Source organism: Motacilla alba, chromosome 8, assembly GCF_015832195.1.
Source record: "Motacilla alba alba isolate MOTALB_02 chromosome 8, Motacilla_alba_V1.0_pri, whole genome shotgun sequence".
Classification (NCBI taxonomy): Eukaryota; Metazoa; Chordata; class Aves; order Passeriformes; family Motacillidae; genus Motacilla; species Motacilla alba.
The window spans coordinates 26630354-26656418 of record NC_052023.1 but is presented as its reverse complement, the minus strand read 5'-3'; the positions used below and the strand labels follow the sequence as shown (position 1 = coordinate 26656418).

The 26065-nt window shown below is 41.5% G+C and overlaps 1 protein-coding gene across 3 annotated transcripts in view; it reads left to right on the top strand.

Moving 5' to 3' along the window:
• Positions 1-422: 422 nt before the first annotated feature.
• COP1 (COP1 E3 ubiquitin ligase) overlaps positions 423-26065 on the top strand; it is a 123034-nt gene continuing 97391 nt past the window's right edge. The window contains exons 1-9 of one of the 3 annotated variants that reach the window (XM_038143848.1): positions 423-439; positions 543-944; positions 7629-7688; positions 9182-9279; positions 10612-10688; positions 13037-13156; positions 15136-15204; positions 24033-24092; positions 25844-25920. In XM_038143848.1, the coding sequence (XP_037999776.1) occupies positions 613-944; positions 7629-7688; positions 9182-9279; positions 10612-10688; positions 13037-13156; positions 15136-15204; positions 24033-24092; positions 25844-25920 (893 nt within the window). In that variant the 5' untranslated portion in view covers positions 423-439; positions 543-612. Of the gene's footprint in view, positions 440-463; positions 945-7628; positions 7689-9181; positions 9280-10611; positions 10689-13036; positions 13157-15135; positions 15205-24032; positions 24093-25843; positions 25921-26065 lie in introns of those variants that run through there. The other 2 variants (XM_038143850.1, XM_038143849.1) reach the window with 2 other exon arrangements.

Below are 26065 nucleotides of genomic sequence, written 5' to 3'. Positions count from 1 at the left end.
AGCTTGAGACTATGTCCAATCTATCTCTTCTTGCCTAGGAGAAGATTCCCACCCTCACCTGGCCACAGCCTCTTGTCAGGCGGTCGCAGGGACCGAGAAGGTTCCACTGAGCCTCCTTTCCTCCAGGCTGAGCCCCCCCCAGCTCCCTCAACCGCTCCTCAACAGACTTGTGCCTCGGGGTAGTGCACCACTAGATGTGGTACCAGGGGGAGCGGTAGCAGGCGCAGCTGGAAGCTCCTGGCCCACGCTCCGAGGCAGCGGCTGCAAGACAAGACCCGCAGCCCCGGCAGCCCCGGCTCCCGCCGCCCCGTGAGGGGAGCGCGCCCGGCCCCGCCCCGCCCCGCCCCTCCGGGCCGCGGCCCCGCCCCGCGCACGCGCGGCCGCGCTGTCCGCCTGTCAATAAAGCTTGAACAAGCGCCGCGCCGGGGCCGCCGTTTTGGTTTGGGGTTTTTTTTTTTTTTTTTTAATAATTGTGGGATTTTCTAATTTTTCATTTTTTTTCCCCCTCACCCCCCCTTCTTTTTTTTTTTTTTTCTTTGAAGCAACTTTATTTTTCCCCGCGCGCACGGGGATGCGCTGAGGCCGCTCCGCCCGGCCCGGCCCGGCCTCGGCATGTCGGGCAGCCGCCCGCCGCACCCCGCCGTGCCGCCCGCCGCCACACCGGCCTCCTCTTCCTCCTCCTCCTCATCATCCTCCTCCTCCTCCTCCGCGGCGGCCATGGCCCCCGGCTCGTCCTCCTCGGGCGGCGCGGCGGCGCGGCCCGTGCTGGTGGCGGCCGCCGTGTCGGGGTCGGGCGCGGGGCTGGCCCGGCTGGCGGCGGGGGCGGCGCGGCCCGGCGGCTCCTCCGCGGCGCCGGGGGGCGGCGGCAGGAAGAGGCCGCTGCTCACCCCGCTCTGCAACGGGCTCATTAACTCCTACGAGGACAAGAGCAACGACTTCGTGTGGTGAGCGCGATACGTCGCGATATGTCGCTGGGGGGAAGCCGGGGCGCCGCCATGCCGTCGGGAAGCCCGGGGAGTGTGGAATAGCGGAGGGAGGAGGGAGCAGGCGGCAGCCCCTCCTGGCGCTGGAACGGCTGCTGCCCTCCGGGGATTGTGGCTTTGGGGTTTTCCCTCTTTTGTGCCTCTCTCTGTCAGAAACACTATGGCCAGCAGGGCTAGGGAAGAGATTGTCCCTCTGTGCTGGCCTCTGGCGAGGCCACACCTCCAGCCCTGTGTCCAGTTCTGGCCCTCTCGATCCAGGAAGGACATGGGGCTGTTGGAGCGGGTCCAGAGAAGGGCAGCGGAGCTGGGGAAGGGGCTGGAGCACCGGGACCAGCTGAGAGGGGAGATGGGTGGCCCTGGGAGGAGAAGCAGCTCAGGGAGGGCTTGTGGTCACTTTTTAGAACTTAGAGACAGGATGTTGCAGCCAGGTGGGGATCAGACTCTCCTCTCTGATAGCTAGTAACAGGACGAGTGGACACAGCCTTAAGCTGCGCCAGGGGAGGTTTAGGTTGGATATTAGGAAGAATTTCTTCCCAGAAGGGTTGATTATATATTGAAACGGGCTGCCCAGGGAGGTGGTGGAGTCACCATCCCCGGTGCTGTTCAGGGAACAACTGGACGTGGCATTCAGGACTCTGCTCTGGTTTGCTTGACATGGTGGTGTGGGGTCATAGGTCGGACTTGATGGTCTCAGAGGTCTTTTCCAACCTAACTGATTCTCTGGTTTTGTCTGGTTTTGGCCCTGCGTAGCAGCATTGCCTCCACCCTCTCTATTTTTAAGCAAAATCAGGTTATTCCTGGCAGGTTCCTCCTTGAGTGCACCCAAGTTGTTGGAAAGGCCCTGCAGCACGAGATGTTTCCTCACAGCGTTTTGACAGCGCAGCAACTGCCTTGCTTTCCTGGACAGTGTGACCTCGAGTGGTCTGGAGCCCTCTCGTCTTGGGAAGAGGATTCAGCAAAGGATTAAGTGCCCCTCTGGAAGGCACTCCAAGAAGCCTCAGGATGGTTGATAGCTCCAGCAAAGCTGGCTTGGTTTGCCTGTGTTGCTGGGAAAGGTTGTGTGGTTTGAAACAGCAGTAAGTTTTGTATCAGGCAGGCCCCTAAAACCAGATTAGAAGGGAATTTCTTCTGTTGTGGTCTAAACATTTTTCAGCTGTAGCTCATAGCTGGAAATCTCCTTTCAGCATAATTGGCAAACTAAGGCCCATGGTTTGAGAAGTGTTGGTAATTTGCAGATTTGAAGAGAACCTGTTGCTGGTGGGTTTCAAGCCTCCCAACACAAGAAGTAGGTTTGATTTTTGTAGCTGGCTGGATGTGCTAAAATGTGAGAAGAGGAAGTACGGGTTAGGTGTTTGCATCTGAGAAAGGCAAACAGGGAAGAGGTAGTGGGAAAAAGATCAAGTTGTAAGAAAGTCATGTATGGAAAGGAAATACTAAAAAAAAAGATGATTATAAGTGGGCCACAGCTTCCAAGATGATTTTGACAGCTCTAAAGTAAGCTCTGACTTACAGGTGAGGATTGGATGTGAGGCATCTCCCAGAGGCCAGATATTGTCTCAAAACCCTGTAGCTTAACTTTACAGCTTGTAAAGTGTTTACCAGAGTTGGTAGGAGATAACTTTGCTACTGAAGTGAAAACCTGAAGCTGCTAAGAAGTTAGTGGCAGAAAAACCAGTGAGTAATTCTTGTTAGGAATAAGTAATAGTCAAAAATTATTGCTTGTTACTGTAGTTGGTAGTTTGCTCAGTAGCTGAATGGGGATGAGAGCACTGCTGTCATCAGCTGATGCTCTGTTCTGATTCTAGGCCGTGTTAGGTGGATTTGAGAGCTCTTGGTGTGAGCTTGGTTGCTCACAGCTTTTCTGGTGATGGGGTATGAACACAGTTACCAGTGCCCTCCTCCTCTGTTCCCTCTACTCTTACACTCTGTCTCTACAGTTCTGCCAGCCCTTTCCAGTAAGGTCTTATTTCCTATTTTGTTGTCTGTTGCAGAAATGAGGGGTTTGGAAAGGAAATTACACCCATAACCAATTTGTAGACTTGACATATTTTTAGATGGTTTAGAAAGCTGAGGTTCTTGCTTTTTTCTGCAGGTAAGTACTGTGCATGCTTCAAGGAGAACCTGTAATTAGCTGTTTTCTCCTCATTGAGAAGCACTACTGACTGAACAAGTGAGAGGAAAGAAGTCAGCCCAGTAGTACTCAGGGCAAAATGTCTTTTCTTAGTATTTATAAGAGCCACATTGGGCATAATGATGTGCAGGTCAGAAGCTTTAAGAGTAGACAATGATTATAGTTAACTTGGGTTTTTCACTGCTCTATATTTCTGTGGGCTAAAGGGCTTGTTCTTACTTATTATTGTTCTAGCTTCAAATAACAGTATCCATCTGTTTTTAAATTTGAGTTAGCAATACAGTTATGCAGAAATAAACCAAACTGGGCAGCTTTGGAGTTTTGAGAAATGTCCAAGGAGGCAGGTGTGTGTTAGTTTAAATAATTGATTTAAACAAGCTTTACATATCTCAATGTGAGAAACAGAAGTTTCCCCCATGCCCTTTTTGCCTCTGTAAGGATAATTCAAGATGCTGCCAGCTGCAGAGAGCACTTGATAATTTTTCTGAACATGAGCTGTGAGTTGCTGTTAGCCACAGCTGTAAACTCAGTGGTAGATTATGCCTGTAGCAGGTGGAAGGTGGGAAAGAGTAAGGAAGTTTGGGTGAGTTTGGAACATCAAGGTGCAAGTGCAAATTTCCTCAGTGATGTTAATATGTGAGACCTCCCTGCCTGTCTTCTGAAAGCACTGACTCAAGTGAGGCAGAGGCTCTAGGGTAAACATTGTCTTGTGTTGCTGCTTTTGGTTGTGAAATGTTTAGCAAATGTATGCTCAGGAGTTTGCAAGTGTCTCCTGTTTATGGTGTATGTCACCTTCTGCCTGGAAATGTGTAAGTCCAGATAGGTCTGACTTAGTGGACAACTTCATTATAAAAGGGAGAACTTTGTTTCTCTTAGTGCAGGCTGCAGAGTATAAAGGTATTTTTGTTCTGCTTCTGTAGCCAGGTGTCTTTCCACTTGCCTGGAGAGTGTCTGAAAGGGACTTCTCTAATCAGACGATTTTCTGTTTCCCAGCAATGTAATGGCTTAGTTTTCCCAGGCCTTGTATTTACCCCTCCCAATTAGTGGTTGACTAAACCTCTTTAAAATCAGTTGCTGTCTGCTTGGCTCCCTGGATGGAGTGGCACTTCCCTGTCTCTTCAGTGGCTGCTTCATACCAGCCCTTGTTTCTGAGCTCTGGCACAACTCATGTATGGAAGAGAGGGTGTTGAACGCTGATCTGGAGATCAGCACCCAATACCACAGCTCAGCTGTGGGAAGGGCTGTGTGCCACCTGGACTTGCAGGTTCATGGGTTTTTAAAACCAGTTCTTTCCTCAGCTGGCTACCTGTTAATCCAGGCATGGGCTGAGTGTAGTTGTTCCCATTTTTGTGGTCTGGAAAGCAATTTTAGTGAGGAATATTGCAAATTTGCCCTGAAGTCACAAACTAAAGCCACAGCAACTGTGTACAAGGAGTCTTACTGCCTGTTGTTATATTAGAGCTTCATAGCGAGGAGTTAGTAACAGCAGTGATCTTTAACCTGGCCTCCTTCCATGGGAAGGACAGAGCCTGCAGCGAGTCCTGCTCTCTGATTAGTCCAGAGAGGAGCTGAATAGGAGGCAGGCACTATAATAAATCTTGTTTGCTGTTGAAGTGTGTTTAAATATCATAGTGGCCACTTCAGACAGATGTTTATGTAGCAGTAGGGTGACATTAGCACTCTTGAGAGGTGCCTGGAAAACAACTGGTAAAACTTAGAGCCATGAACTTGATTAAAGTAGATGTTTAAAATGTTTGAGGTCTGCCCTGCAGAGAAAGAATGGTAAACCTTTGCAGTGCTGGATAAAAAAATAGTGTTTATTAGATAGTGATGCCTTTTTTCCCAGAGATCAGTGACATTTTTGACTTGCTGAAGTTGTTTGCATCCTTTTAACCTGGCTCTTCTGCTTAGGACAAGTAGAGAATAAGCTACCTCATGCACAGAAGCCTTGATTTCACCATACTTCTGCTTCCCTGTTGCAGTGTACACTACAAACTGTAGTATGTCGCAAGTCCCCATCCCTCCACTTCTTTCTTAACTTTCCCTTTGTGTGAGATTAGCTTCAAACAGCTGTTGCGTAGCAACTTTCACGTGTTGCAGGCAGCTTGGCTTCAGTATGTATTAAAATATATCAATCTTGTATCCACTTGTAAATCAGGGAGCATTTCAGGGGAAACAGTTCTTGATGGAAACTTCAGTACCTTTAATGATGTCCCTGGTACCCAATAGCTCTATTTGTTGGCTCTGATTGCTTTTTCTCAACTCTTTTGGCTCTGTCACTTCTCCAGTCAAACCGGTATGAAGGAGTAGTTTGGGAACAGTGATCTCGTGTGACTGGCATGTTAGGAGGTAATCTTCCTATTTTAGCTCTAATTTGTGATGTTCTCCTGCAGACAGGGGAGCATTACAGCCTTGTTGACTGCTGCAGGGCATTAGGAGCATCACCTTTGGCCCTGTGGGGAATAGCACATTCTAGCATGACAGAGCATATATCTCAGTTATACTGTGTGAATAGAAGGAGGTGAAGAAGTTAAACTGCTCATCACCAGTGCCAGTGGAGAGAAACTACCCTTAGATACTCATGTAACCCTAAGTCTTTGACTTCCTCTTTTAAAGTCCAGTTAACAGAATTCAGAGATGCCTTATTCTCCTGCTAATAATCAGCCTGTGCTAGCTGAGTTTGCTTGTGATTTATTCTGACTAAACAGTGCCTTGAAACTAAATAACTTGAAAAAAGTGACTTGGACTCCTGAAGTTGGTGCTACTCAAGGCAAGTGTAGAAGGTCTTTCAGGGTGGAAGAGGGACAGGCATGTCTTAATTATTTTTGAGGCCTGTTTTGAGATTGCTCAGTTGGTTCAGAGAGTAGCATTGTGGTTTGATTAGTTTGCCCTTACGTTGTGTTTATGTAGGCAATTTGGTGGAATATTTCAGACAACCTGGCTTGTATGTTAGGCTGGACAAACCTTTCATGACAGCTGTGTTTTCCAGTATGGTGATTCAGAGCAGGGGCTTGCATTAGCCGGGGCCACAGCTTCATCTCTATGTGCTTTAAAAGTATTTAAGCAGTGTTTCCTCTCTCCTGTTTTTTGTTTTCTAATGGGGTAACAGCTATATGTATATAGAGTATACGTTAGTATACTCTAAAATAGATTACAGAATGGGGAATGCCTTCTGTGGAGATGCTTCCCTCTCCTGCTCAGACAAGCATTGCTTTTTTCAGTTTTGGATGCAAAAAAGATTCCTGCTTTGCAGAAGTTGTTAACAGTTTATTAACAGCTCCTTCGGTGAGAACTGTCTTGTTGGCAGAAGGTGGGAGGAGGCTGTTTCTGAAGAAAACAAGTGCTGGTGAAAGCCTCTCGAACTGAGATTGGTGTGGACTTGAGGGAGTGAGAGGAGAGCGTTTGGATCTCTGTAAGGCATTGAATACGAGCTGAAGCTCGTGACCCAGCTGATCAAAGTGTTATGTGCAGAACTGTGATGTTGCTGCCCATGGCATCTTGCTGGATAGGTGGCCAAGGCCTGGAGATGAGTATGTGTGTGACAGCACATCCCACCAGTTATCAGGGAGAGCAGCCACAGGAGTCACTGGAAGTACGATGGATGTAGCTTTCTTCTTCTTTCATTTGTGTTTCATTTTCCTTTCAAACATGTCACAGACAGAGGAGCCAGATTTCTTCCACTGCCCATATCACTGGATTCCTGTCTCTTGTTGTGCTCAGGTTCCTGTGGAGCGCTGCTTGCTTGCACATCCTTCTCTTCAGCTCCCCTTGGTTCTTGGTGATCCCTCACAGAGAGCTGGCTGTGCTTTGGTCACTAACTAGTTAGTCCACCTTTCCCATCTTTGGCTTTGTATCACCTGCTGCCTGTTGGCTTCATCCTGCTCCTCCTGCAGCTTCAACCCTGGCAGTGCTCTGCAGGCACACCCCCTCGTTTACACCTTCTCCACCCATTTATTAGTCCTTGTTCTCATGACATCATTGCTATTGCTGATCTGCTCTGCCTCTTTGTGCCACTTTTAAAAATTATAGATAGCTATTGTCTGAAAAAAAGACACCAGTTTTGATATAATTTATAAATACATTTGTCTATTCATGTAAAAAAAACATTTATTCTATTCAAATAAATACATTTGTCTATTCATGTCTATTCAGGATTTTTTACATTTTGTTTGAACCCCAGTACAGATCGTTGGAAGGTTCTTCGGCAGCCTTGCTTGTTGAAGACTCTCTGGCTTTGTTTGGGTTGTCTGCAGGTGTTAAAAGCTTAAGGGTGAACACTTACTGGTTTCTAATTGTAGCAAACTACAGTATCATTCAGAGTTCAAAGAACTGTGGATTGCCCTTTTGATCTTTATACTGCTTGGTTGCTGTTACACTAGTATGTCCTTTCATTTTACATACAGGAGATTGTTACCTAAGCATAATTAGGTGGTTGCTTTGAGTTAATAATACTTTTCTTCATATTTTAACATAAAAAAGACATCTTTCTGATTTTTGTTTTGCTTTGTTTTCAGCCCCATCTGTTTTGATATGATTGAAGAAGCCTACATGACGAAATGTGGACACAGCTTCTGGTAATGTTTGGTTTCTTGTAGTGCATAAAATGTCCATCTCTTACAGCATGTGCAGACAGGTGTTGCTGTGATACCCTTTCATTCTGAGTTTGTTGCTTTTCTGTCTTCTGTCCCTAAACTGAAGAAGGAGGTCAAAATAATTTTTAAAAAGATGTTTACCTGTTAGATTAAAAAGAAAAAAAATCCAAGTGTCTTTAACAAATAGTGCTGTGCCACCATATTTCCTTTGTAAAGAAACAGAATGCTCATGAACTGTTGGTAACACCCACTATCCAGAGTCAGAACAGTTTGTTAATTTACCTCTATTGGCATCACCTCCATAGAGGTGTTGAGAGCAATGCTGGCAGCTCCTCCTTGCCCTTGTGCAAGACTGTGCACAGTTTGAAGTGGCTTGTACATTGTATATTGCAATTATTTTAAACCTTGTCAGCGAGGATATGTTTCAGGCTTTCCTGTTGTATTGAATTGGCCTGGCCCCACTTACTTTTCAGTATGTTATCTCTGGCTGTCTTGAGGAGCAAAGGTTTCACGGAGAAGTGCAAGAACCCTCTAGGGGCATTTCTGGAACCACTTGCTACTTCTCTCCTCTAGGGATTGGTATAGATGTTGAACCATGCTGTCCTGTCGTGTCCTGTCTATGTTATTCTCCTATGGTGTCTGCTATTAGAAATGAACTTTGTCAGAACTAATATTATAATAGTATAAAATACTTTCTCAAGCAGCAGATTCAGGTAACTTTCAGAAGAGTTGTGATTTGCAACAGGTATGATAGCAGCTGATTTTGTGCCTTTCGTGGTAACACTTTATCCCTGTGACCTGTAACTTTTTTGAGGTCCAAGATAAGAAACACTGGAATACCTTTATTTAGAAGGAGTGGAGCAATGTTACCATCTGGTGTCTCTATCAGGAGCTGACATCAAGCAGGCTCTTAGTGAGATGCTTAAACCTGATGCTAAAGTGCATTGTCTCATTCCTCTGTCCCTCAATTCAAGAGAGAGCACCTCTGAAGCCACTGATAGTGAGAAAAGCAGCTGTGGGGGGAAATATGAGAAGTTGGTGAAGGTGTTTCCTCTGCTCAATTACCTAAAATGCTTTTAATGTTGATTGCTAAGTATTCAGCTAATCTAGAAGAGTTGCTTTTGAGTAATTCAATCTGTTTGCTACCTCTGCCTGTGGAAGTGGTTGGGAGCCTGAATTTGAGATGGCATTGTGGCTGGGAAATCCACGTTGCAGTAATCCCTAGGGAAATAAGAGTGAAGTACTTGACTAAATTTTGTAATCCTTGCCAGAAACTTTTGCTTTCTACTGTAGCACACTCTGAGTTCAAACACTGGAACATTTTGACTCCACTGTAGGTTCTTGGCAGCACAGCTGTTAGCTGGCAACACAAACAATGCACCTTGTCTAAGGCTGATATTATTTACCTTGTGCTCATGTTTTGTTCCTTCATGTGGGCTCACTTGTTTTGTTTCTTGTTTTTTGTTTTTGAACAGCTATAAATGTATTCACCAGAGCCTAGAGGACAATAACAGATGTCCCAAATGCAACTATGTTGTGGACAACATAGATCATCTTTATCCCAACTTCTTAGGTGAGCTTTAGGCTTGCTTGCATGAGAAACATCTGAGTTGTTAAAGAAGGCAGGCACTTGTAAATTTGTCCTGTAAATTACAGTCTTCTGGATGTTGAAAATAAAATCCAAATATCAGCCCCTTGGTTGTCATTTTTATATAAAAAAGGTTAGTGCTATAAATTGTTAATACTGCTCTGCCTCCAGCAGTTCTATGTGCTTAGTGACAGTAGTGAGATTAACTTGCTGCTGTTTCCATACTGTGAAAAGCAAAGCTGTTTTTCTTATGGCTAGAGATGTGAATCTCTTTACTTTTATTTTCTTGCACTCTTGTCTGCCTAGTAATAAAGAACATGCCTTGTTTACAAAGCTTGGAAGCTGAAAGGGTGGAGGCTGTATGAGATACTGTGCTATTTTGGCTGCAGTAGTGAGGCCCACGTGATGGATGTAGGTGTAAATTAGATACAGAGAAAATATTCATACATTTACCTATATGCAGTCCCTTAAAGAGGGAGAGGGAGTACATGTATCTAGGTGGAAATAAAGTTTAAAACTTAGTTTTGTAGAGAAAAGATCAAAGGAAACACATTGCAGTGTGAAACACCAAATTAGAGCAAATGTTGATTTCATGTGCTGAGATACTCGTTTAATAATAAATGTCTGAAAAGCCACAGTAGCCAAGGGATGCTTCAGAAGTGGGCATCCTGATTTAGACCTAATCATGTTGTGCTGGAGATGGTGCTGGGACAGGTCTTGGAGTACATGTTGGGCCAAAGAGTGTTTCCACACTTCTGTGTCCAGGGATTTGAGGTATATGTTGGAGGAGGAAGAGCTTGTGTGTATATGTGTGCAAAGGGTTGAAGTTATCTTTCTCTTTACATTCTCTAGATTGGTGTAAAATTAAATTATAGCTAAAGTATATCTTTAGAAATACACAAGATAATTCAAGAAAAAAAGTTGTTCTATTCAGCTGGGCTTATTTTTTGGCCTATAATAGAACATTACCTGATTTATCTCCCTCATACTCTTCTGTGATATACTTTTGCCTTGGAATTGAAAAATTTTCTCAAGGAACCATGGGTGTTTAGAAAAAGGAGCTGAATCAGCTTGGAGAATGTGTAGGCATTGTATTTGTTGATGATTTTTAAAAAGTCTTTATATATGTTACAAAAAGCCACCACGGAATAAAATTGGTAAGGAAAAAAAGTGGAGACATCTTCTACTGTTTTAATTACTGATAAACATCTTACTGTGGAATTAATAACTAAAGTAAATACATTGAGGTAGAATCTTACATGCTGGTTTGGTGAACTTTAAATCCATTTCTTTGACATGTTATTTATGTTTTTTTAGTTAATGAATTAATTCTTAAACAGAAGCAAAGATCTGAGGAGAAAAGACTCAAACTGGACCATTCAGTGAGTAGCACCGTATGTTCCAACTTTTTTACTTCATATTTATTTCATGATTCTGTGCAGCATTTGTAATTACATGACTTAACTGACAAGAGATTGCACTGTTGAGCTGATGCTTGAACTTGCTTTAAGAGGGAATAATACCAATATCAGTGGCAGTAGATCCCTTCTGCCTTGACTGCTGTTCTTCCTCCAGCAATATGTGCAGAGAGAAGCTGTGTTAGCATAGGCAAGAGTCCTTTGATGTATTGCGTATAACCTGGGAAACTGCCCATGGAAGTACACTTGTTTAAAGGTAATAATTTTCACTGAGTGCTGGAAATTACAGCTACAATGAGAGCAGTGAATGATTAGAAGTGCCACGGGCTTGTCTGAACATGTGAGAAGCTGGGTTCTCTCAGGAAACTGGATGAATGCTGATACCAACCACAAGAGGGAGAAAGATACGTTTGGAGTCTGGTGTTCTGGTTCAGATGCCACATAAAACTGCCTGGGTATCTTCTAGACTTGCTTCATGTCACAGAATCCGAGCAGGATCTGTGTCCTCAGTTCATCAGGACCTCTCTCCAGCACCTGTGGATGCTCTTGTGCATTAAGATCAAAAAGAATCTATGACATGAGCCAAAAAACTTGCATGTTTGACCTGTTATGTCTGACATCCTTGCCTTTTGTAATTCACAAATAAGATTGCAAAATAATATTAAAAACCATGGAGCACCTGTTTTTAAAAGCTTATATTAAAGTGGTATTAATTTAAGGGCTGTCTTGCAGAAGCTGGTGCTGTCAGTGTTTAAAAAGAACATTCTTTAAAGATTCATTGGTTTACTCACAGTAAGTTTTTACATTCATTATAAAATATGCATATACCATGTTTAATATAAAATATGCATAAACCAGATAGGGTTTGAAGTGCAACACAACTGACCTGAGGGCATGTACAGTAGCTTCTTGGAAATTGGTCTTACTCTTTAAAAGCTGAGCTTGTACATGCACCTATTTTTTAAAACTATCAATAAGTGGACAATCTACAATGACTTCATACCCAAAACAGTGGTGTGTCTACCTTTTGGCAGCAAATAAAAGTTACAGACATCTATAAAAAGAATCATGTTGCCCCTTCTTTAGTGTGCCTTGTATTACTTCTGGTATGAAGGGAAATCAGCCAAGACACATTGCAGCAAATGCAATAGTCATGGTCTCATTAAGAAATCATGTTAAAGCATGTTTGAACATTTGAGTAGTTTAGCAGTAGTACAATTAACTAGAGCATTAGTCTGTTAAAATGTGTCTTAAATCCTGTTCACTTGCTTAAAAATCATGGGTTTTTTTTCCTCAGTTACTCCAGATTGAAACTGAGTTTTTGGTCTGAGTAGTTTCCATAGGTTCTGTTGAGCACTGTAGGAAAAGTTATGCATTCTATATGGATGTTACATATTTTATTTTTCTTAATGTACTTAATACAAAAAGGCTGCAGCCCTTGAGAAAATATCTCATTTAGACTGGAAGTGTTTCTAGTTATTGCCAATTTAAATAAATTGATTTAGCTTTTTTAGGACAGGATTTTTAAATCCAGCTTTGTTTCTTAGATGTTCTTTAGACCTCTCAGCTGTTCCTGTTGGTTTGTGAAGCTTTTTGATTTAAAGCTATGCTGGCATTAACCTATTATTCTGGTTTTCTAATGCTTAAAGATACCTTTTTTTGCTTTTTTATTGATAAGAAAAGAGCCTTCAGGGCAGAATGGGCAGTGTAGTAGTATTTTGGTCCTGTCAGGAGTCCCCCACAGCTCCAAGCAGTTTAAATGAGATCAACCTGATGAGCTCCATCTTCCCAGCTTTCACATTTCCCTTACACTTAGGAGGAGTAATATGAAAGGTGACAGTAGAAAAAATAAGCTGATACCACCTTCTTTGATGTGAGTTTAGCATGAGGGTTTTACCTATTACTTGATCTTAAAAAAATTAAAAGGTATTGGTGCATAACAGTATTTCAGATGTAATCCAACTAAGCTTGGATAAATGTGGAGGGTTTTTTTCCTCTCCAAAGAAATATGTTCTCAGAAGCTGGGGCACAAATCAGATAAAATTGTTGCTATGAAATAATCTTTTCCCAGCAGCAGCAGCAAATAGGCTTTCATGAAGCACAAATATATTCCAAATAAGATAAGAAGTTCCACAGTTGGTCAGAGGAGCCATATCCTGCACACATGGCAGAATTGGGAATCTGGATACATGAAAACTGGGTTGCAATTTTACAAAGAGATGAAATATTGCTGTGTTGCTTTTAATAGCTGTTGTTGGATGGCTTATGTAGCCCTGGATGGCTTGGACTCACCATCTCTTCCACATCTCTTGTTCTCTTTTTAGAATGGCCACCGGTGGCAGATAATTCAAGATTTGTTGGGAACTGATCAAGACAATCTTGACTTAGCCAATGTCAACCTGATGCTGGAGCTGCTGGTGCAAAAGAAGAAGCAGTTGGAAGCAGTAAGAAGTTTCTGTAATTTAAAAGATCCCTGTGTATTTAGAAGTTTTTTTTCTTTTGATACCTTTTCCTGGAAGCAGGATTCTGTTGGTGAATTAATTGCTCAGTATTTTCTCTTCTGTTTTGGTGTTTAAAAGGCGACTGTTTTGCTGACCTTTGTAGTGAAGTAACATTTCAGCTGTGATACCCACAACATGCTTATAATGCTGTTGCTGGCAGGGTTGTATAAACAAGCAGGGAAAATAGAAAAGGAGAAGACAAAATGACTCACAGAACACAGACAAGCACGTGGAGAAGTTTGCTAATTGTCTGTTGCACAAGTAAATGTCAGATCTTTCTTAGTAATAAGGATGAAGAAGTCCAGAATATAGATTAAAGAATAAACACAGTGAGCATGTGAAAAGGATCACACTCTTTGGTTTCTGCTGGAACCGGTAGAATCTGAGTGACCACCTTTCCTGAAGGCTTTTTCAGTATTTAATGCTTGAAAGAAAAGTTCAGATGTGTTGTTTATGAGGCTGGTTTGAAGATTTAGCCAATATGAGGCAAGCTGTTCCTTTGATTTAACTGAAATGTAGTTGGTTTGGGTTAGTTCTCCTTGTATTTGGCATTCCACGCTGTTCATTTCAAGTGATCATTTTCATGTTATGAGAACCAGACCTTATAAATTAGACTGGATTATTACAGAATTTGACCCAGTGAACTTTGAGTAGGAGGGTGGATTTTGACAGTGCTTTAAAACAGATGAAGAAAAGTTGTATTGGGAATATCTTAACTTATTCACTCGTGGAGAATCAATATTTACAACTTGTGGTTCTGATGGAAAGAAGGGAACCCTGAAATATGCTTGGCTATCAGCAGAACTGTTATGGTGCCTTATTGCATGGGGACTTGTAAATATGTTCCTTGTGTTTCAGTGAAGTTTTGGTGGGGAAAAAGAGAATAAAACTTCTTTTCTCTGTAAACCTTTTTGTATAATTTGTGACAGATCTGAAGCCAAGAAGGCATGTGACTGAGTGTATAAGTATTTCTGAGTATGAATAACTTCTAAGGATGCTAAGCCTAAAAAGTGAAATCACACCTGACATTTAAAGAATAATTTAAAAGCATTTTTCTTGTCTAGCTTTACTTACTTCACACTTATTATTGTCAGATCATGGGGAGTAAAAAAATAACTGTACAAAAGTAGTGTTTTTGCATTCAGTGTCTTTACTTTCCCTGTCCCCGCTTCCTTTCCTGGATTTTGTGTGCTCCTATGTCTTGATCCTTTTTGACTGTATGTTCACAATCCTTTAATAATAAATATTTTGGTAAGTTGTGAAAATAACTTGGAATGCTGTGATATGATTGGGGCTATATTAATGCTGTTATATAGGTCTTAGTTTTTTTTCCCTCTTATGGTTCTCTTTATCTTGCCCTGTCAAATTCTTGGGTGAAAATACTATGCTGATGGCTGAGGTAAATTATTATGAAAAATATTAGAAAGGGATGGTTTAGTTTCATCAGTGACTTTATTGTTGTCTTTCACTCTGGAGAGATCTTCAGCAGTAACTTCTACATAAGCATAAATGTACATTTTGGGGAAACTGGTTTTTTTATATAAATACTTCATCCTTTAGTATGTTGATCATGAAGTGGATGCTAAGGATCTTCCAGGGTAGAAGGGGAGTCTGTGAGGAACCTGTATTCCAAAATCTATTTCAGGTGCAGTAGCCAAAGGAAAAGGAAGCATTTCAACTTACTAGTAAGAAATGTTACAAGGGTTGTTGCCTTCACGTGAAAACTTGTTGTGAACCAAACAGAACTTTAAGACCTGTGCGATTAATTAAAACTACCATTTTTAAAACCTCCTTAAGCTATTTTCCTCTTGGTAACCTGTAAATGAAAGTAGTTTCTGAGCTGTGTGGATTTCTGTGTGTAAAATGAGTATTTCTCTTGATGTACATGGAAGAGTTACACTTCCTTATTTACTGTGTTACAGGAGTCCCATGCTGCCCAATTGCAGATCCTTATGGAATTCCTTAAAGTTGCCAGGAGAAACAAACGAGAGGTAACTTGCTTTGTGTTTCAGTCGGAGAGGTGCCGTCTGCTGCTCTCTCCCAGTGCATTTCTGTTGAAGTGATGTGGCAGCCTGGCATTGTTTCTGCAAAGAATAACTCAGGGCGTGTTGGGGGAAATCTCAGACAGCGGACACATGGGTTTGAAGGAAAATTAATCTCTTTATGTATGACAGCTTCAAATTTTAATCATTTGCCTTCTCATCTCAAGCTGGTGAAGCATGTGGGAATACAGAGACTCCTTGGTGTAAATGAACATCAGTTTCTTGAAAGAAGATTGTTTTCCCAACACAGAAAAAATTCAAAGATTGGGAAGGAGTGAAAACATATTCACTACTGAGTTTTTTCCTTTAGTTTATCAAATAGCATGACTAATGTGGTGACATAAAAGAATTAATATTCTGTGCTTCTTCCTTATTTGTCCTAAAATGAGTGTCTCAAGGAATATGAGAGAGTTCTGTAATCAGATACACATGGTTTGGGACTCTTCCTTTATAAGGTTATGCAGTGTATAAATGCTGATACCACAAATAGCCCAGAAACCTAGAAAAATGATCATGAAAACAGTAGAAGGATGAGCTCTTGTGGTCCATGGTTTCTGAGAAAATATGTGAAGAAGACCCAACAGTGTAACTATAAGGTCAAACTTGAAATCATGTATGGGTGTAAAAAGCCTTGTCCAGAATGGATTTGAGGGGCTGGTTATGGAGTCATTCCAAAGCAAGTCTGGAGTCTGTCCACCAACAGATATCCATGGCCAAAACCAACAAGGGTTGTGGAAAGTCCAGAGAAGGGCAAGAGAGCTGGTGAAGTGTCTGGAACATGTCTTATAAGGAGCAGCTCAGGGAGCTGGGGTTGTTTAGTCTGGAGAAAAGGAGGCTCAGTGGGGATCTTATTGCTCTCTCTGACTACCTGACAGGACGTTGTAGTGGGAGGGGGGGTAGAAGTCAGGCTCTTCTGCCATGTCTCAGGTGCAAAGATGAGGGGAAATGGCCTCAGAAGGGGTTCAGATTAGGTATTAGAAAAAATTGTTTTTACTGAAAGAGCGGTCAAGTATTGGAGTAAATTGCCCAGGGAGCTGGTGGAGTCACAGTCTCTGGAAATGTCCAAGAGGCATCTGGATATGCATTGGGGAATATGGTTTAGGGGTTAGTATGGTGGTGCTGGAGTGGTAGTTGGACTAGATAATCTTGAAGGTCTCTTTCAACCTTGATTCTGTGAGTTTTAGTACCTGGGAAGCCTTTCTCATCTGCATCTCTTTGGCTTTAGGAATAATTTTTAAAGGATAACATCTTCTTTTAAGGCCAAAGAAACTTAATTTTGGCTGCAGATCTCGGAAAACAGCCTTCAGAACATCCTGAAGGCAGCTGGGACATAGAGTTTATTTCAGATCCTCCATGTCCCTGTTTATGTATTCCCTCTGTTGCCAAGACTTCCACGATGTTATTTTGTACCCCCCTTTATATTCCAGCGTGAAATGCAGACTGTCACATCTCCCAAGACTTCTGTGCAGGCCTGTCAGTTCTGTCCTTGCCCTAGAGCTTAGTGTCTGGCCTTGCCATTTATTTTGAGGGAAATGAGGACTTGTCAGACTTGTAGCAGTCTTTGCTCTCACTTGATAAGGGTAAGAAAGATAAAAATCAGTGGGTAGATGCATGCAAAATACAGACCAGTCTTTGGGATAGTTTTATATCTCAGAATCTGTCTTGGGCAGTCAGTTTACACATAGAATAAATTGATGCTTCCTTTTTGGTAAGTGATGAGATCCTCCCTGTAGCTGCTGGAGCTTGTGGCAAGCAGCCCTTTCTGGAGGGACTTTTGTGGGGATAACAGAGGAGTTACTGTTTGGGGTGAGACAGTGGTGATGTATCCAGACTGCAGAAAACCTGAGATGATGGCTTGGAAGGTGAGAAGGGGGGGTTAAGTGACCATATTAATAATGCAGTAAAGGTTATCAGAGCTTCTGAAGTTCACTGTGGTTTCTTTTGATGCTGTGAGAGGTGACTGTTCAAGAATTGAGCTCAAGGAATATGTGTGGACCCTGGAACAATGATGTATTGCACATCATTGGGAGTCATACAAGCAGCCTTATTATGGGGAGGAGCATGACCTTTTTTCCTTTCTTAATTCAGGCTTGGATAGCTGCAGAGTAAATGCGATTTCACTCAGTAAGCCATAGCTGTAAAGATAAGTTCTTAACAAATAAAAAAGATTTTTTTTAATGTATGCTCCTGAGTTCTTATTTCTAATTTTTGGCTTAAATGTTTAATGCAACTTTGGTAACTTTGCTTCCAATATGCCTCTTTGAATACTGTTTATTGCAATATTTTATTAACAGGTTTCATTTGCTATATACTGCAAGTCCTTACATAGGGACTAAGGTACTTTTGTAAGTGAATACAGGTATTGCCTCAGAGTTAGTGTACCTGTATAGTATTTCCCATGTTCAGAGTAGATGATTAACCACCTGTAACCCTCCTTGCCTACTTCACTCATAAATTATGGATTTTTTTTCTCTTGCATTAGTGAAATGGTGACTTCTGAGCATACTGGAGTGTGTTTATAGCTAGAAGAAAACTATCTTTTAGACTTGTACTTCAGAATATTGGTGCAGTCAAGTCTTCTGACAAATGCCTCTTTGCCACCTTCTCATAATATCTCTAGAAGATAAATGTGGGGTTCAGCACCTGCAGCAGTTTCTATTAGAAATTCTGTTTTGATCTCTTCATAACTTTTCAAAATGTTGATCTTTCAGGCTGGAATTTACTGCATATTTTTTGCACAAAGGTGCTTGCAAGCCCTTTTTCTTTTGAAGTTTATGTATTTTGTTTTTGACCTAGAGCAATATGGCAAAAAACCCAAATCCTTGGCAATAGTAATAGAAAATAAAAGTCTTACTTGAGAAAAGATTGAAAACAAATGGCTAAAGCTTAAAAATACTTTTTCACACAAACAACAGATAGTTTTGGAGGGGAGGAATGTATTGATCACTTACAGCAGTGGATGTCTGTCCCTAAGGCAAACTTAGCATGGCTGAGTGCCTTTCCACATGTGTGCACAGTTAATTGAATGCACACTCTGCATTTTTCTTTTTTTAATCAGATGTCCTCATCTGTTGATATTAAGGACCCAAAAAGTCTGGAAGGTCAAGTTTAATAATGAAATATTATATCTTGGTGCTGGTGGGTGTTTATTACTATTTTCTAGGGAAACCAAATGCAGCTGCCTGTGACTTTTTAAAATGCTTCCTTTCATACGTGTGTTGCATAAATGCTTTTGTAAATTTAACTTCATTAATTTTAAATGTTCATGAGTTCTTTCATCTTGAACACATTGTGAGCAAACTGATTAATCACTTAATTCTCCCCACTTTTATGTTCAGTACTTTAAGGAGGAGGCCTTGCTAATTGTCTGGTCAGGATCTGAATGTCTCCAAACAGTTAGACAACACCGTTTATATCATATAGATAATTTATGCTAAATTATTATTAGCTCAGCTACCTGATGGTATTTCTATCAAGCAGCACTGTTGCTTACTGAAGGAGAATACTGAGCTTGATGATTGGTATCACAAATCAAGTTCTACACAGGTGCTATTCTCTGGGTGCATTCATGTTTCCCTTGGCAGATGTCACTTCATTTTTATTTTTTCTTTTTAATAATGTGATGTTAAGTCTCTTATGTCTAACAAACAGGGCCTCTTTCATGTCTGCTAATGCATAAGGCTCTTTTTTAGCTGGTAAACATCCTGGGACAGAAAAATAATCCTGAAGTGTCTCGGGCTTGTGGCACTGAGTTGCCTGCTCAGCATTTCAGAATCATCGTTGTTCTTTGCACCCTCAAATGTTAGATACTAAAAATAAGAAGAGTTACTAGTTATTGTGGGGTAATTACTGGGAATTCTAAGCATGAATTCTCCAGGGATGTCATTACCCTGTGTTAATCACTTCACCTGTCAAGCCTTATGTTCTGCGTGTTCACACATGGATGAACTAATGAGTAAGCAAGAGGAGGTGACAGAACCAGGAATCAGTCATGCTCTTTTGTTGTCATGTGGTCTTGATTGCATTTCAGGACTGCTGAGGAGAATTTATAGCTAGAGTAATCTGGTCCCTCTCTGCTGCACTTACTTGGTATTTAAATCTATTTGCATTTCTGAGTTACTGAACGAGAGATGGGAGCTCCAGAAGCAGTGATAAGAAGCCCAAGGATACAGTGAGTGTGTGAGCAGCAAACTAAAAATTATCATAGTGGTATCAGTGTATACAGCTTGCAAAGAAAGCACCTATTACTGAGACATTAAACTCTAAGGCAATTAGTTTAATTGTTTAGGCAGCTTTGTTCCCTTCCCCAGGTGCCCTTATCTCAGGAGGCTTTTCTATCAGACCCTATCACTAAGCTTTCAGAGCATATTTCCTCAATGCAGTAGGATGTAAATGAGGGGGAGGAATATTCAAGATATGAAATGTACTTTATCAGCCTGGCATCTCCCTTCTCCTATCTTTGGGAATTCTGTGTGTTAAACAGCCTGGATGTTCTCCAGCCTTTCTGTTAGCTCTTCCCCAGTTGTGAGGAAACATTTATCATTTGGAGGAAGTATTGATCAGAGAAGAAATATTCTCAGCAGGTAAATGTGTTATAGATGGACTGTCCAAATGTTTAAGAGGCTTGAATGCCATATTTCACTAATGAAACTTGTGGAGGCTCAGGTGTTCTTGTCTTCATACTAACAAAAGTCTTGCACCTGATTTTAGTTGTGCAAAGATATTGTAACAGAGAGGCATTTTGTCAAAATAAGTGATATTTGCAAATAATATATAAGACTAAAATTTCTCTAAGGTCTGAAGATGACTTTCATGCCACAGTTTCCCTGTAGGTTGTAAAAAAGCTCTGCATCCAAAGCAATAATGAAAACCCAGAGACAGAAACTGATCTTATTGTGCATTGACAGATAGAAATTTCTACAGATAGAAATTAATTTCACTGGGTGCCTTTAAAAAAGTTTCAGCTGTTGATAGTGAAGTTTGCACTGTGGTTTGTTAAAGCAGTACTTGGTGGAAGAGCAGGATGTATGAAGATTCTGACATTGGATAGATGAAGCTACAGGACAGAATTAAGGGTTTATTTACAGTGACTGCCTGGTTTATCCTCCTCAGGTGGGCAGGTGATAATTTTTGCCTCATCCTGGTTGGTGCAGTGGCTTTGTGTGTCTGGGAAAATGATGTTCCCTCTGGTAATAGTCTTATCTGTCTGGATCTATGGATCTATGATAGATCTGTGGATCTATCTACTCCACAGGGAGTCTGGATCAGAGCCTGGAAGGTGTGTTGCTGTATATAAAATGGCCTGTGAGCTTCCAAAAAGTGTGAATCCAGATGCTCTGTTTAGGCTGCTTGTTAGAATAATGTTAGTGATCTTGCAGTATTTCTGTAGTAAATAACTCCTGCTGTTCTTTGCTTTTTCAAGAAAAAGCTTTTTTTTTTTTTTTTTCTTTTTTGTTCTGTGCTTTTTCTGGAATTGGAGAGACAGTTGGTCAAGGGTCTGTGGCTCTTTCCCTTGTGTGTTTTTCTAGGCTGTGTCTGTGTCACTGGGAGGCTCTGCTGAGCTTTTAGTTTATTGCAAACACTTAGAACTGGCACCAGGAGACCCGGTCAGGAGTGCTTGTTGTCCATGCTGTACAAACACAAAGCAGGAAGTTGCTGCCTCCCGAGGGGCCCTTGCTCCAGGAAAAACAGGAAGCTCCAGGATGAAACCTTAGTGCTATACCCAGATAGGCTTGTTAGTAGATGGTCAACAAAAACAAAATGACCATGACCTGGTGCTTAGCATTGTGTAAGTTTTTGGTAGCTTCTTGAACATCTGAAAACCCTTTTCCAGGATTATAAAAATGTTTTCAAATTGTAGCTGTTCTGCTGTATATATGCCCATAGGTGAAAAATGGGACCAGAATGTTACACACCTGCTTATTGTAGTTCATTCACTGGAGTTGAAATTGAGGTTTAACCACTGAAATAAGGACCTTCTCCTTGTCCATATTGGCCTTTTAATTTCTGGGAAAGCATCTGTGTCTGAAAAGAGAGTTTACAGTATGTGCTTCATTCTAAGCATACATTTGTGTTCATTGGAAGTGCTTTTGCTGACTTAATCCAAAGTCAAACAGGTGTGATTCTGCCCATCACTGGGACAGGACTTGGCTTGCTTTTTGTGCCCAACAGTGAAAATTAAATTAAGGGACCTTAAATCTGAATATACTGCAAGAACTATAATTCATTTAGCTTTCCTTAAATGTCCCTCAAAGGCTGGCAATTATAAATCGGTAGTCTCATTTTTCAAAGTTTAATTAGAATGAATGTGGATTGATTTAAGGTCTTTGATAGATTAAAACACTTCAACTAACATACCAAGAAACCAAAGGCTTCAGTGTTGACGTTAATTCATTTTATGCCGATGGCATGAGAGGACTCCTCCTAAAACAATCATGAAGCACTCTTGCCTGCTTTTTGGAGTTGCTGCTGTTGGGTAAGTTTATGGTAGGTTGTAACTAGAAGGAAGAATTGGTAAATAGAGTACCAGATCTCATGCTCTTGGCTGTGTGTAATAGTTAATGAAAGCTGGCCAATAAAAAGTCTCAGCTCTCGTTCCTATAAAAAGTATCCTGTTTATATGATGGCAACAACTATCAATTATTTTTCAGAGGTCTAGTTTGGCTGGGAGCCATTACATTGTAGAATAGTTGATTTCCTCACTGTAATTTTGGAACTTGTAAGTGGTTTTGTAACTTCTTTTTAAATGGGATTTATGAATGTGGGGGACTAATGGTATTTTCTAGAGCTGAGTTCAGGCAGGACCCCTGCTGTGCAAGTGTCACTTAACTTTGCCACTAATCTTGGAGCTGTAGCACCACCTGCTATTCTTGCTGTAGGTTTCGAAAGTGAAAATGGAATTATCTGTTATGGTGTAGTGATTTGTAAATTATCTGTGGCAGTCTAGTTCTAAACCATTAAACTTCTACTGTCCGTGCCTCAAATTAAATGTAAACTGAAACCTTCGGAGTACAGAGATTAGGATACATTTATAATGTCATCTCATTCAAAGAAGCAGCCATGTTAGAAATAAGTGTGGAGCCAGCAGCCCTTTTGTCTCCTGTTTTCAGAGACAAAAGCTTTTGTTAGTGTTTAAAAGGAAAATTAAAATGGTGGATTGTTTAATGCAGAGCACACAGATATTTGGAATGCTTTACTATGAGAGGTTTAAATTGTGCTTTTTGTTTAAGCAAAAACTGCCTCTTAAAGGATCAAACTTGAGCACTTGAGTGAATAAGTCTTTGGGTGTAGCTTGCCAGATATTCTTTGGATATGTCATACTAAGAGTAATACGTCTTGCCAAACTAGTAACTTTGGATTTGGGCAATTTAATATTCTGTTGTAAAGCTGAAAGTACAAAAATTTGTTATGTCTTTGGAGAATGTGTTGTGCTTAAGCTTTCAGTGGACTTAACTTAGCAAATGCTTCTGGTCACAGGCCACTTTGCTGGTTGTCTGTAAATTTTTACTAGAAGCTAAAGAGAGTCAGGTGGACTTCCAGTTCTCCATGTATTATATTTGTGTCTCAGTGAACTAGATTTGCACTGGAGCTGAGTTTTGTCAGGAGCTCTCACCTAGAAGTGTGTGTGTGTATGTTTGGGCCCTGCAAGGCTGGGTTTAGGCTCTGTGGGAGTTTGGGTGGGACACATCTGCTGAATAAACAGGTAAGGAGATGATGTCCTTGCTTAGGTGTAAACTGTTGTCAAGTCTGTGGCTTCAGTTGCTTGAGGTGAGTGAAGGCAGCTTGTTGACTGGCTAAAAACCTGGAAGATATTACATGTGGCACAAAGAAGGGAAAGGAAATTTTGGCTGATGAGAGGGGAAGTCTCCTTCTGACCCTTTCAGGTGTAGCCCTCAAATTGACTGGAGTTTATGGTGTAATCCAAGGTAAGTATCACACCTTTGGAAGAAGTGATGCCTTGATACCATGTGATGCTTGCTCTGTGCCAGGAGCAAATCTTGCTCTGGTCAAAACAGGTTTTTTCCAATCCAGAAAATTAATGACAAAGTTTAAATTGGCAAGTGACAGGTTAACAGCTGGGATGAGAACTAGTCTTGATACCTTTTAGCTAAACATTTTTTATTTAGTTGAAGGGTGAAATGATCATTGTCTTTCACTGTTTTGTTTTTTTTTTTTCTAATTGTGACAGGACAAATAGGAATGGTTTGAAAGTGGAGGAGTGTGGGTTTAGATATTGGGAAGAAATTGTTCCCTGTGAGGGTGGTAAGGCCCTGGCACAGGTTGTCCAGAGAAGCTATGTCTGTCCCTGGATCCCTGGAATTGTTCAGGGCCAGGGTTGACAGGGCTTGGAGCAACCTGGTCTGATGGAAAGTGTCCCTGCCTGTGGCAGAGGATGGAATGAGATAATCTTTAAGGTCCCATCGAACCCAGACCACTCTGTGATTCTATACTCAGTGTTTGCAAACCAGTTACACCTTGCCTGAGACATGTTGAAGGAGCATTATAGTATTACTCTGAATAATGTGGGTCTCTGTGATTGACATCAAAATACCTCCTGCTCTTGTTTCACATAATTTCAAAGTAACAGCTTTGTCTTGAATGTGTTTTGTGTGCACACTTAAGGTAATCTGTGCATTTGAACTTCCTGCCTGGTGACTTTTGAACTGTGTGGCACACCAGTGAAGATAGTTCAGGTTCCTCACTGGAAAGATTGTAGTTTATCTTTGTGGTGGTGCAGTGCAGATTGATTTAGACTTCTCCTGTTCTCTTATCCACAGCAATTGGAGCAGATCCAGAAGGAGCTAAGCGTTCTGGAAGAAGATATTAAACGTGTAGAGGTGAGGTGCCCAGACATTGTTCTGACTCTGGCAATTTTTCATTTTCATCAAGCTGTCTGCCTTGCTGTGAGGCTGCTGGGTTAAATTTATGGTGTTTAAGTCAGTAATGGGAAAATGAACAGATGATGCTCTTTCTTTAATTTGTTCATTTAGTTGATGTGTGCAGGCTGCAGTTAGGTAGCTCTTATATAATCATTTCTTTGTGTTGGTAGTAAGTATTTTAGAGTAGTTGCTAGAAATCAGCAGCTGGTATATTGATCAGAATTTAAGATTTTTATACGTTGCTGGCTGTTTGCACAGGTTGTTTAAACCTTAGCAGCATCTAAGTCTTAAAATGGAGAGCTGTTGGGGATTCAGAAAAGGGTTGTTATGCAGAGACTGGAGCAAAACCAGCTCCTGCTGCATGTCAGAACTGATTCCTCCTACCTCCTGGTATAGTTCTCTTAATTCTGTACTAATGGGAATCTCTTCACATTTTTGCTAAGAGTTATTCTCCAAGAATTTGTAACCCCATCAGTGCAATTCCTTCTGTCTTCACTGCCACCTCTCCAAATATCATTCCCTTAAAGCTTCTTGGGAATCAGTTTGCTGGTCTGCTTCTCACTGCTTGCTCATCTTGAGCAGTCAGCATGTGTTCCCAACTATCTCCCAAAAAGCCTTTTAGATTTCTTCATGCAATTAATATGTGTGCTGATGAATTAGCAAAATGTAAATATGACTGACAACTGCAAGAATTCCCATTTATCTGATATCTATTTGGAATTTTTTCAGACCTCTTTTCCTCAATGTTTCTCAGCTTTGGTGGAATAAATATACCTTAGCGTTTTTTCTTCAGACTGGTAAAATAAGTCTTGAGATCTAGGAGAAACTATTCTCAAAAGCTGTGGGATCTCTCAAAGAGCATCCAGCTACCTGTTTCTGTGCTCTTTAATCAGGCATTTCAGTGGGCTGCAGCTGGGGTATATTCCTGGGGTGTGATGGTGACCTTGGCTCTGACCTCTAAAGCCTGGGATCTCTCTTGTCACAAATACCCTTCTTTCTACCTACCAACTAATAGGCACCTAGTGGGAATTTGAAAGCACAAGTAATAATTGTCCTGAGAACACTTTGCCCCCCAGCTAATGAGCTGCTGCGTCCTGCATAGCTTCCATTTCCCAAACAGATGAAAGACAGTCTCACACTGGGTACACAGCAGTGACTTAGTGTGGGAGGGACAAAGCCAAGTTTATGTACAAAGTTTATCTCTTGTGCAGTGGTCCCACAGAGGACTGACAGATCCTCTTTTAAGTCTGTGGCACCACCTTTGCCCTGTTGCCTTGTGACTGTTCTTGCCATGACCCATATCCAGCTTTACTTTCCAGCTGTGAAGGCTGTTAGATAAGTTTGCACATATCTCTGAAATGCAGTTACAGCTTGCTTGTTCTGCCACGTTTCAGGGAGATGCTGGGTTAGAGGCAATTGGATGATAACCAAATCTGTTGGGTTTTTTGGAGTATAAGCTCCAAAACTGATGCTCTTGAAGCACAGAGCAACACAGGTGTAGGATTTTTGAAACCTGGTTCAAATAGTAACTGAAAAAAAATTGAAGAAAATCAGTGTTTTCTCATGTATAGGTTAAGATTTTTAGGTAATAGTTGAGTAAATGTCGACACAGTTGGTTATCTGCATGCAAAAGCAGCAGTATTCTGTGAACACATGTATTAGTCATACATGTTTTGTCAGCTCTGATGTAACGTGGCTTTCTGTTTCAGGAGATGAGTGGCCTGTACTCCCCAGTCAGCGAGGACAGCACAGTGCCACAGTTTGAGGCTCCCTCACCTTCACACAGGTATGGAGCTTGCAACTCAAATTGGATCTCAAGCTGTGCATGTTGCATTCTGATTGCTAGTGCTGTCCAAGCAGCGCCCAAAACACAAGCAAAACTGGTTTTTGGGTGCTGTACAGTATTTTCCTGTTGTGTTTCTAATTGCTAT